The sequence below is a fragment of the Stegodyphus dumicola genome, chromosome X2, assembly GCF_044657685.1.
Source record: "Stegodyphus dumicola isolate Sdum_Otavi_A_Nest chromosome X2, ASM4465768v1".
In the NCBI taxonomy this organism is placed as follows: domain Eukaryota; kingdom Metazoa; phylum Arthropoda; class Arachnida; order Araneae; family Eresidae; genus Stegodyphus; species Stegodyphus dumicola.
In genome coordinates this window covers 194,434,726-194,448,215 of record NC_140781.1, presented here as the reverse complement: position 1 = coordinate 194,448,215, position 13,490 = coordinate 194,434,726, and the positions used below count along the sequence as shown (strand labels likewise).

At 32.6% G+C, this 13,490-nt stretch overlaps 1 protein-coding gene across 2 annotated transcripts in view; it reads right to left on the bottom strand.

The window, feature by feature from the left end:
• The window catches only part of LOC118194886 (glypican-5-like), a 177,154-nt gene that overhangs the window by 119,090 nt on the left and 44,574 nt on the right, over positions 1 to 13,490 (bottom strand). For both annotated transcript variants that reach the window (XM_035366094.2, XM_085809744.1), the window contains one exon: positions 3,646 to 4,340. In XM_035366094.2, coding sequence (XP_035221985.1) covers positions 3,646 to 4,340 — 695 coding nt within the window. The remainder of the gene's footprint in view (positions 1 to 3,645; positions 4,341 to 13,490) is intronic.

Below are 13,490 nucleotides of genomic sequence, written 5' to 3'. Positions count from 1 at the left end.
AGGCAAGTCGTTTTTGAGTTATACGAGATACGTACGTACGTACAGACACCATGAAAAAATCTCTTTTGAGTCTATTTTAAATATATTTTACAATCCGTTTTGGAAAAAATAGTCCTTTATTCTGTCTGTATATATAGATGCGAAGCAAAAATATCGTTCAAATGGATTCGAGAGCGATTAAAATGAATATTTTCGTTGAAATATGACATCCGAAATTTTTCGCGATTACAATACTTCCTCTACTATTAAAAGGAAGAAAAAAATTAAAAAATTATTCTAAACATCAGCAGTTATCGCATGCATATGAAATTAATATCTTTCAGAAAAAGGGGAAGATTACAGAATATTTTTAGCAAGCCATTTTATGAATGTTTGACTCCCATTTATTCACAAAAGCGTAATGTGATTGTTTTGCTTGATAGTTGAGCAAACTAGGAATGAAGCAATTATTGAAATAGGAAGAAAATCTTAATTATCTAATTATCTTAGTAATTTGTTTACCGAACTAATAGCACTGCAACTTTACCTTCATTGATCGGAGAGGAACGAAATGATGGAGTACTGCTTCCGTGGAAAATATGCAGCTGTTTCATGATTACGATGTACTTTTCTTTTGTTCAATGCATCATAATCAATATTCATACATGTAAATAATCAATACTTCGTGCTGAATTATAACGATCTCTAAAGGGAGTTCATTTGAATTTCGATATTTCGACGTGCCCCCTATTCAAATTCATATTTCATGATTTAATATGGACACACGACATTGTTGTAGGATAATACTACAAGATAGTGCATTATACATGTCAACAAACAATTATTTATTACCTTAGCAATATAATTTTGGCAAGAAAACAATAACAAGATAACTTTAACCTAAGATGGAAGTAGAATCTTACAGGACATTAATCTATTTGTTATAAAAATTTAATATCCATAATATTAATAAAAAAGCACATCCGCGCTTCATTAATAATAAAATAGAAATATTTTCAAGTAAAAGAGTAATGGATCTAACATTTTGCTCAACATGACTGCACAGTACAAAATTAACGAACGGTTACATATCAAAATACTTATATAAAATAATTTGACAAAACTGGCGGGATTTTTCTACGTTCTTTATAATAAAGAGACAATAAATATATAAGATACAGTTCGTTTTAAATCTTGTAAGAAAGCACTAACACGCATAAACAGCATACAAATATCAACATATTCCAGTTTTAAAATCCTTTCCATTGTAGGGTTTATATTTATTTTAACTAACATTTATTTTAAGTTTAAACTATCTTTCCTGTCAAGCCTTACTTTCCCCTGGAACTGCCAATGCCAGAGTATGTAAATTTTAGTAGAACGCGCAAGGATTCAAATTATCAGCGGAAGTATTCTGATTTAAATAGAAAGGAAACGAGTTCGAGGTGTGATATTCTTACTTCACGAGCGCGGAGGTAGTTGGCCAGAAATTGAAGAACCCCGCGTTTCGGCCTGTGTGCTTGCCTGGAAGTAGTGTTAATCGTTCAAGTGATCAAGTTTGCTGAATTAGCAGCGGTATTGTAAAACGTGGTGAGTTAGTTACTTTTAGAGAGCCTCGTAGTTAGAGTCTTGTCTTTAGTTTCTTTTCAGGTTATTATTTTTATTTGACCGCCGAGTTGGCGCAGTCTGTGAGCGTCAAGAGCACGCACTTGTAATTTGTTACGTTGAATAAAAAGGGACTTAAACCCTTAACAAGACTCTGTCTTTTATCCAGTTTTCACAGTCACCTCTTGGTAGCGTGCAAGTTGGAGGCGCGCAACGCTACACCATTATTAAAATCGCAAGCATCTATCTTCTGTTAATAAAAACTGGATATTTGAAAGGTGTTCTACATACTAAACTCTTTCATGAAATTCAATAAAAAGTTTCTGCCTTCTTTGTATGTTTGTATGCCTATACAATGTATGTTTGCGAGTCTTTTTAATACTGTATAAGGTACTTTCCGTGTGCATTCGTGGTGTAATTGGAAGAATACTCCATGCGCATTCGAGAGGTCCGAAGTTCGAGTGCCGGTGAGGGCACTGCACACATTTTACGTCTCTTGCTTCAAAAAAACAAAAAAAAAAACAAAAAATCTAATGACTCCACAGCTGCTTTGAAATTTATTGAACAAAATGAAAGAAATGCAAGATTTAATCACACTGAAAATATATATAGTAGAACGTTGTTTTATCCAAATCAAAAAGAGTGGGACTATTCCGTATAACACTTTTTTTTCGTATAATCCATGCAAACTATTCTCAAAAGGAAGTAATATACATGTATTACAGTACGCAACCCTCCCCTCACAAATGCATATCATAATATACTTACATGTCTGTAATATATTTCCATGTCGTTATGCCTCAAAATTATGAATTACCTTATTTTTAATTTATTCACGCAACACCTAAGCAGCTGTTTAATATCACCATTTGATGAGCTGCGTGCATGAAAGCCAATTCGCGACAGAGATTACACATTTCACTATCACTAAATGCAATGTATTCAGGTAAATTTTTTTTCATATTAAAATCAGGATTTATCTCTAAAACATGAAATAATAAAATTTAAAAAACGTTGGATGTGATTTGCTTCCAGAATCATTTCTTCAATGCTGTTTTTCTCCACTGTTGTAGTTAAGGCGTATTCGGTTAAATCAGATTCAATTAAAAGACGTATTACCGTATGAGGAAGTAAAAACATAGGTTTCAAAATTTCCGGAATTAACAAAGAGAAGATATACATAAATTACTTATTTATGTTCAGTATAAAATTCCTCGCAGATTTAAGCAGATACGAGTATAATACTTACTCACTGATTTAAAATTTCTTTTCGCCAGCAGGAAAAATATCTGAAACATGTTCGATTTAATTTTTTAATACTTTTTTAAATCATCACTAAATAAATCTATGTTTCCAGAGCTGTGAAATTGAATAACACCATCTTATATCTGCTTTGGAAAGTTAGAGATATAGTACTAGTTAAATTTCAACAACATCAAAGCAGATGTGCTGAGTTTATAATGATTGTTTAGCAGTTATAAATTCAGTTTGGAGTGAAAAAAAAGTGCGCTGTGTTTATAACAGTGTAACATCTTTAAAAATAAGCAATGAGGAACAGAAAGTTAATCGATGACCTGCTATAAATTTTTCCAGATTGAAATATCTTATGATTCAAAGAAGAATGAAAGAATATCAGAATACTTCGCATCAGTTTTGGATGAAAACTGATGCGAAGTATAATAAGTATTATATTCATATTATATGCATAGTATAATATCTAAATATTGTTAAAAAAAGAGTTTATGGTGCGAAATTAAATCTAAAAAGATTTAAATGGTACTTATGACAGTATAAAATGCTGCTAAATAGAAGATGAAAGAACTACCTAAGAGTAATATTCAATAGACACAATTATTTATGTGTATCAATTAAAGATTGATATACATAACTCTTTTCTCAGCTTCTATGTATCAGCAATATATAAGTGTAAAAGTGGAAGTACGTAAACAGTAAATAAATGCATTCAAAGATACGGTTTTTAAAGAAAACTCTGGAATAACTCATATATGAAATAAAGAGGACATATATAGAAAATAATGTATTAAATTGATGAAAACTCACCCTTTTAGTTACGTCTGCTGAGTTGGCTGTTACGTAAGTGACAGTGTCGAAAATGTTTTTATCTAGCTCACGTAATACTTGTTCAATGTTATATATTCCCACCATTCCAGACGTGAGCCTTTCTAAGGCGCTTACGTACTCACTCCAGGATGCATCGAGCTCAGAAACACTTGCCAAACAGCCTCGGACTACGTTGAGACACATTCCAGCACAAGGTTTTGCATATACTAAGCCTTGGCAGTGTGGGCAATATATGAGACGTACGAAGGCTTTTCTGCATTCCGGGCCGAAGTCCATGTGCTCCGTGGTATTGATAACTTCAACGCCTAGTTGGAGAGCTTCAAGAAACGTCCTCGCAGCCTCAAATGAGCTGCTTATTTGAGAGGCTATCTTCTCCGGCAAGTCTCCAAATGGCCGGATTTCTACCTGTCCATCACGCAAGCATTCTTTATATGTGTCGCTGAAATCTTTCTGATTGGAGTTGACGGAATGATAGTAAGCAAGAGGGAACAAAGAATCGAAGAAAGAGGCTACACGTTCTTCTAAATCTACATCCTGTCCATTCATGTATGCTAGGAGATCTGCAAACAACTGACCAAGAGGAACTCGAGCCTGCAGTTCCCAAGATGGATAGCCATCCGTAAATAGTGCGTTTGTGCTATTTTCAGATACTTGAACCATTTCCAGGAATGTATCTGTAACAAGTAAGGAACAAAATGTAATATTTATTGCTTTGTACATACTTACATAAGATTTATAACATTACATAATTCATATATGAGCAATACAGCGTCAAACATTTGGAAAGATGGTAATTTTCAAATAGGTATCACTTCGTTTTAACTTTCAAATTTTGTTAAAATATTTCTTGTTTTATTAAATTGCTTTCAAGATTTAGTGATTATGAGCTTTTATTCATTTAAAAAAAGAAGGATTCCTTTAATTCCTACAACCAATTTTTGTGTATTTTAAGTACAAGTATATTAATGGCAGAAGGTAAATGCTGTGATAATGTACAAATAATGTGAAATGACTTTAGAAAAAAAATACGCTATTATAAAGCTGCAGCATTAGTTATGTAAAGATGCACTCCAAAGTACATGCCTGATTTTTAGTGTAGTTAATTAATACTAATAATAAAAAGAATTCATAATCAAAACAAGAGAAAAGGTACAATTTAATTTGTTAGAGATTTTAACAGCAAGTTAAATCCCTATCAGACTAAAACCCTATCTTTCTGCAAATATTTTCACGTTATCTTCATCTAAAACTTGAAAATGTATGTACTACATAACAAACTATAAATCATGGACCTTATAAGAAATAGACCAACCCAAATGCCTTTTCTCCCTCTTCTGACGCATTCCCGACTGTCACCTTGACCACATCCGGAGGGGTAGGGACGACTTGCAGAAACTTACAATGGTTGGCTATTGCAGTGTATATAATTGTCAAGGAAAAGTTGGTTATAGCGCTTCTTTTCACAAATTAGAATTTTTAGATATTTTTATTTTTGAAACTGAGACTGATTTTTTTTTAATTTAGCATATTTATCAAGCATAATTAACGTTCCAAATAATTATAAAGCTGTTGCATGCTTTCAGGCTCGGCTATTTTTTTAGCTTTTCCTATGCTGTAAGGAAATTTGTAACTACTTTTTTTAGAAAATAATATTTTAAATCTGAACTAATAGAAAATTTCATACAAAGAAGTTTCTCTTATAATTTTTATTGGTGTAAATAAGTAAAAAATACTAAAATACCCAAAAATTAATTTTTGAAAGTTTTTGCTTAAAATTCTAAGTTGTGCTGATTATTTAAGATTATAGGTGAATATTATAGCATATTTTTATAAAGGAGTTCTATTTCAATTATATTTCACAGTACATCGTAGTGATAAACACTTTTAACACCTTAATAATTTTTATACATTTAATTCTAATGTCAAAATTGTAAACTGTAATAATTGATTGTGCTAACATTTTATAGTGATTACTTTTTTAATTTAATTCTAGTTCTGCATAAGATTTCTTTATTTACTGTGAATTTAGTTTATTAGCCCAAACTTGTATTATATTTAAAGAAATTTAATAATGAATAATCTGCATGAATACATGTATGTTTCTCGCACTGTGAAAAAATGACGGTATCTAGAGCTATCAAATTTTGATTAACGTAATCCTCTACCCGAACAGCCGAATTTCGAATTTATTTTAATCCATTTCATATTTTGTAAAACTTTAACGAATTTTTGATTAAGAAAATCAACGAGTTCAAAGCGAGCAATGGCAACACTGTACGGAAAATAACATTTTTATCTCCAGCGCAAAAATTCTAAGTCTTGGCTTCCCCCCCCCAAATAAAAATTAATAATTCTTATATTAATTTAAGTATTATTTATTATTTTATTAAGGGTAACGACTAAAAATTTGTCAATCATTTCTGTTTTTTCATTCGATTCTTTCACATATATGCAAAAAGCATCATAAAATCCGATGTTTAAAATTTGATGATGCATAAATGTTCCACATATTTTAATGGAAATGTCACTGTCTTCAGTTTAAATTATCATTTTCCATTTATTGGCTGTGTTCATTTGTTGAAAAGTTTATGACAGGGAGAATAAATGCTGATGGAAGCCCTGTAACATTTCAAACACATCTCATTCTCCTCTTGTTTTCGCTTCACTTCTTCGAAAATACAGTTCTTAAAATTTCTATCCTCGAAACATAAATGATGAGCAGTCAACCATGAAGAAGAAATAAATGTAAAGCAAAATAAAAAAATGGTAATCGAATTTTAAGAAGTCAAATGCAGAAATACACCTGAATTCAAAGAAGGTTATGATATGAAAGAGGCCTTTCATCGTTCTATTATGTACAAACAGTCATAAATTTCAAACAAAGGAAAATATGTGAACCAAATTTCTTCTGTATAGAAGGGGGAAGAAAAGTCATTTCCAACTGGAAATACAAGAAAATTTCAAAGAGCAGTAAAATATAAGAAAAGAATTTAGCAATCCTGAAACAGCTGATTTTGATATATAAAACAGACGAGTAAGACAGACAGAGCATTTGAAACAATACAAGCAGTAGTAAGCCTGCTAGAATAATTTCTTCTTGATATGAATTTTTCCATTCTGCTCAAATATAATTTAATACACAGTCTTATATTATGCATTATATATGGTCCATTCTTTTGTGAATCCATTCATAAAATAATTCAGTAAAAGAGTTAGTTCTGCTTACAGAAAAATCGCACTACAGCTTTAATGAACTCTCACCCAAATTAGGGAAACTGTACAACGACTTCTACCGTAAAGCGATCTGTTTAAAGGAAAAACAAACTTTACGCCAAACATCGCGCCGAGCAAAGTTTAGCTAGAAGGTAATCATGAATGATTTAGTAGGCGGCTACACTTCACGCGATGTGAAGCGACTTATCACGCGCCACACGTGCCAAATAATGATGTCAGTGTTTCAAATGTGCTAGTCCTAGTGTAAATGAAGCGAGTACGAGAAATGCTGCCGCTCAGAAAATTCGAGACTTGAAAATGTTTTCTGAGAGTTTCGTAAATTTCTTCAAACAGAGGAGCAAATGTGATAGCCTTCAGCTGTGAGCACAGCCTTCACCTGTGAACTCTATAAAACTAAAATATCAAAATTACTTATCACAAAATAACAGTGGCAGAACATTGTCTTTGTGCAAGCACATTTACATTTAATTATATTCATATTATTACATTAATATTACAAATTTCTTTCGGCGAATATGTTTGTCGATTATGGAGCATCACATTTAAAAAATTATGCAAATTCCGTGAATCTCCATCAGACTTGAATTAATAAGGTTTAGAAACCATGAGCTGTTTGTACACTTACAGTTTTCTAAATTTTGTGCATGTAGCTAATGTACTAAAATAACTTCTCAGAATCATAAAAGAGTACTTATACTAAATATTCAAATTCAGTAGAAAAATCATAAAATCGAAAATTTCAAAAATGCTCAAGATTATAAATTTTTTTGTAAATTTCACAGCACAGAAATATCCAGTGAAGAATTAACGATTTACAAGAAAGAAGATTTATATCTACACCTGTACCGTATAAATAAATTACTAGCACGCATCATTAATCTCAAGAAGAAATATTTTTTCCAAATACTGGCTTTCCTAGAGTTAAAAATGTTTAACCTCTATTTTCTTTACAGACATTTCGTATCTTAATGTTTTATATTTCTATTCTATTCAACTACCAAGCAACTTTCATCGACTCAGTTGAAGCCAGAGATATTGACATTAATTTCAGAACCGGCATTGATATGGAAAACGAATAAATTCTATGAATTTGAAAGAAGATAAATGAAAGATAAATCTAATAAATGAACAGTTACGTAAATGAGCTATTCTCATACGATATCTAACGAATAATCCGCATCTGTGCAACTGGAGTTTAAGAAACATTAAAAGACGTACACAGCAAATACCAACCGGTTGAAATTTCATCAAAGTAAATATTATGTACATTTGATAAAAAAAATTAAAAAATAAATAACGGTAAGATAAATATATTACATAAATTTTCTAACTCTTATCTTTTTCGTTTCGCATTTTAGTAGTTTTTTTTATTTTACGTCGACGAAGGAATCGAAGGGTCAAAACGTTTTCCTGTGAGCATCTCAATATACTATATTAGCCCGGTTGAAGGAGTTTCGTAATTAAGGTGCTGGTTAGACAAAAAAGAAGATACACAAAATACATGGATTATTTTAATTACGGCAAAACTCAGTAGGACTATTAGTTCAAGGCAAAGGATGCTTTAGTGGAGAAATTTTTCAAGAAACTACTCTTATTTACGTTATAAATTGTAAAACCCACAAAACCTCTCATGCAGCCAGCTCCTTCGCCGAGTTTTGAACCCAAGTCTAATTATCAGTTTTCAGCGACTTTATTGGTCGGCAGCTGGTGGGACGCATAAAAATCCATGATCTCACTAGAAGTACTTACAAAGGCAGTCAGCAAATACAAACCTAAGAACTGCACAGTTAGTGAAGCGGGACTACACCTGTACGACCAATGGTGATTTTCTTATGTCTCGCCCACTTGTACCTGTCTTTGTAATGACCTGTTACACATTCTGACGGTCTGGTGACGGCAAAAATTCTGATTAGGCAGCGTCAGCCGTATTCGGGTAACAGTTGAGTGCTTAGAAGGTAAAGTAGGTATTTGAAAAAATGACTGGATTGAGGAAAGAAAGAAATGAAAATGATTGTTGCCGACAGCCAAATTCATTCCGTTCCCTAAACTGAATTGTGCTTCCTTCGGTATCAACTTTTCTTTCTTCCTAAACAACCAATTCTTGTAAAATATGATTAGTAGTATCTACACCACATTTATTATCACTGCATTTATCAGTATTCGGATCAGAATCTGAAGATGTTTGGATCAGAATCTGAAGATTTTAAACAAAATACCTTTCTGAAAAAATTTAAATTACCTTTCTGAAAAATTCTTGACTGTCTTCTTCACTATTGTTCGAATTTTTATAGCCTCGCAACAGGTTTATTCTTCACAGCTATTTGATTCACTTAAAAATTACTCTTTCATTTTTCTTTGCAAACCTTTGGGGCAACAATTTTAACATAAACAAATTTCAACTATTTGTGAGAAAAAATATTTGGAAAAGATGAAATAATTTCCGAATCTCACACCCTTTCTTAGACACTTCGTTATTGAGGAAAGTTTTTTTAACTGAATGCAAGTTCCAAATATTTCGTTCTAAACGTTCCTAGGATCGAAAACAATTAACGCATGGCATAGCAACTCTCGTGGCCTAAAGGAGATTTTCTTAAAAACTCGCGTGGCTGTCAACGTGTTAATAGGAATAAAATTCACAGTGAAGACATCGAGGCAAATACCTTGAAATAGAGACAGATAATTACTGGTTCCAGTTTATTCGCTCGGTACCTGAGCAAAACATTATAGCGGCATTCATATTTTACATAAAACAGATTATATTGTTCGAAACCTAGTATTTCTTTATTAAAAAAAGGCAGAATTTGTGTTAAAACAAAAACAAAAAAAGGCGAAATTTTTTAGAGGCTGAAGAAAGTAATTAGACTGTTTAACATCTCTTCAATGATAGCGTAATGCCGTGAGCTTAACCCGGCTAAAAATTCGTTTACCTAGATAGCTATAAATGTTCTGTAAAAAAATCAAAAGAAGCAGAACGAAAAATTTCGTTGAAATAGAAAATAAAATTCGCTGACGCATCCAGCCCCGGAACACATCTTTTTTATTTGTAATTTATTTTTTTTAAGTATTTCAACAGAACACCTTAATTTAAGTCGAGATATTTGTACACCGACACCAAGTTATGTACTGAGGAGGACGAGTCCTGAGGGAAAAAAAAGGACCACCTTCGGAGAATACTTTTCCTAGAAAGTTAAGACGGATAGAAGAGCGTACCACGAAAAAAAAAACTGAGTCACCAGTCTGAGAAACAACGGCCAGTCAGACGCCGAAGGGCGCTCACAACAATAGCCTTTCCATAACGGAACGAGTTTATGCAGAAACGCATGAGTAACTACGCCAAATCAAAAAGATAAGTCAAATTTGATTTTATTTGAAGTATTCAGTGCCGTTATGTCTAAACATGTACTTTATGTCTACCGTTATGTCTAAACATACACCAAGTTGCTTCTTAAAGAGTTATCTAAATTACTGACCTCGAAGTGAAATTTTTATTTCTTAGTTTTTGCAGCAAAGACGCTGAAAATTTTTATTTCTATGAAATTTTTCGTTCGCATCAAGTATTGCGCTGTTTGATCAAGAGACTTTTACGCAACTTGGCGACATAAAATCATTACTAGCAACTTTGTTTTATTTGGATCTAAGAAACTGGAAACTTGTATATATATATATGTGTGTGTGTGTATTGTTTATTAACTGTGTTTAATGTAAATGTGTTTCTGAATGCAAAAAAAAAAAGTGTTGTAATTTTGTAAAATTAGTTGTAACTATATTCAGAACTAGTGAAAGTTAAAATTAGCGAAATGTAAAAGCTGGCGTGAGAGAAAAATTTAAAATTTGTAGAGACAATAGGTATTTTCTGGAAGCAGTAAAGATAAAAAATTATCAACGCCTTCGCCGGGAATCGAACCGCGGACCTCTGGAATACGCGCCCAGTGTGCAGACCACCACACCACGAAGGCATGCCAAGAAGGTGGGAGAAATAGAGAAATACCTTATAAAGCTAGCTTAGGTCTGTCAAACGTTAGTTAGGCTCTCCGCCTGAACACAAAGTTTAATGCATTTTGAATAAATACACTAGGATGAGCTTGAATATAGGACACCTGTTGAGGTATAATGTGTCATAGTTTATTAACATGTAGGTTGTCGGTCAAAGGGAGAAGCTGCTATTTAAACTCGTCACTTTTACTTGCGTTTAAAGATTTCAGTACATTCATAGGTTGGACAGCTGGGAGTGGAAAATTAAACTTCTGGAAATGAAAATGAAGTTTCATGAATTGTCTAACCAAATGCATGTATTAAAGCTTGTACTAATTTTGGTTTCCTTCCAGATGCACTGGAAGGGCATGATAGTCAAAGCAAAATATGTTGGTCAAGACTGCAAATCGTGTTCCTTGAATTATTTTGTTACATTTCAAAACTTAAAGTATTTAGTAGCTTTAGACTATAAGGCTGGCTCTTCAAGTTTAAGTTAGAATTTAAAATGTTTCGAACAGGTCGTTTAAAGACCTTATTTTCAAATATTTAAATTCTGGTGGAAATATTGTAAAGATCTTATTTTATTATAACCATTTATTTTTAGTTTGTAAAACTTTCCTTTCTCTTTTGATTTCAGTTTCCTACCAGAATGTAAATTTTAATGACGTAGTATGTAAATCTAAGTGAGTTCGGAATCAGTATTTAGGCAGCGGTTTTAAGAATAGTAAGGAGACGAGTTACTTCTGAATTTATGCCGCGTGTCTGAAGTACGTTTGTACGCGAATAGTTGGTGTTAGCCACTCTCTTCAAATTATATATTTATCTTCAAGGTTCGGCTTTGCTGTCTGCAGCCGATTTAGCGGTTTAGATAAATAAGGAACCAGTCGTTAGCCCATATTACTTTATTTAGATTTTACACTTTTTTGTTTTCTTTTAAAATTACTTAGCCACAGGTGGTGGTTATTGTGACCACCGCGTGCAAATCTTTGTTAAGTTTAGTTCAAATAAAAAAGTTGTTTAAAACCTTCTTCTGCAGCATCTGTTTTTTAAGCTATAGCAAGAATTCGCTACTCAGTCTTTTCAGCACAGTCTAACCTTGGATGATCCCAAAAAGAACAAGGAAATTCTACAAGCCAACTTCTTTTAGAAGCGCTCAACCAAGACATTTTCCAAGTACGGCAAACAACCCATGGTCAGATAGCTCACGAGTTATTGCGGTAGTAAATAAGCCCTATGTGTCTGCAGAGATCATGATCAGTTACACACTGTTGCTTCTTTCCAGTATAATGCTTCTATGCAGTCACAACAATTGACGTTTCTGGCAGATAGCTCACAGGATTTTGCGGTATTAAATAACCCCTATGTGTCTGCAGAGATCATGGTCATGATCAATTACACACTGTTGCTTCTGTACAGTATAATGCTTCTATACAATCATAACAATCAGCGTTTCTGTGTGATATGAAATAAGAATATAAATAAGCGTAGATAGATAGTTGTCGAATTCCTATTTTATAAGGGAGAAAGAAAAATTACGATTAACATACAAGCGTTAATTATTGGATTTTTTATCTCCGATGCGGGGATAGTATCATATGGCAGTATTATATTGTGAGTCTTACCAAATCGAATAGTTCCGTTTTGAAATAAGCATTTTCAGGAAACGCTGCATTCAGAATATAAACTTCTATACCACATGCTTTCAAACAGTGCACATTTGTTCGTAAACACTATAACTTAAGTTTAAAGTTGCATGAAGACTTTTCCGTCGACTTGGCCTGTTTCCATGATAATTTCTTCTTTCTTAATGGCAGAAATACTTGAGCTCTTTTACAGAACATAAGCACTGGATAAGAAACAAAGCTAGGGACTTAAAAGCCAGGGATTTACACATTATTTGACGAGCATAATGCAACTAAAGGAAAATACAAATTAGTTCTAGTGAGTGTGCTGCCTGATTATAAAATAGTAGATCTCAGTTTTAGTGTTTTAGTTCTAAATACGTAAGAATAAAATTATAAAATAAGTTATTTCAGGCTGCAATATAATTTTACATTCGTTTGTGCATAAAATATTTGTGTTGACCTTCCTCAAAAAATGACATAGCTAAGTGTTGAAGTATATAACATCGCATAGTAACACCATATATAAGCTCATGCAAAAAACAAGCAAAATGCCAGCGCTTATGCTTACATTATGCTGCACACGTCTATTTCAAAATCCAATATAAGTCTAGTACTGAATCTAGTAATTATCTCGTTGAAAAGGTCTTAGAAACGGTACTGTAATCAAATTTAAATACTAATAAAATAATATTAATAACGATTCCGCGTAAAAATGTTAAGTTCATCCCAATTGTAAATTCTTTAGGAAATAAAAAATGGATGCTGTTATCTAATTTGTATGGTTTCTGAAATAAATGCGAAAATATAAAACCCTTAGCTCTGGATTTGGTAAATTTCAAATGAGTTTAATAATTAGATTCGATTTCAAAGAAAGATAAAAATGGATTTAAATACTTGTAAGGTTTTTCACCCTTCTCTTCGTGTGTCTTCGTTGTATAAGTGAAAAGCACATCCGGTGAAATCAAGAGGTCCGAGTTCGAGTCCCGGCGAGGC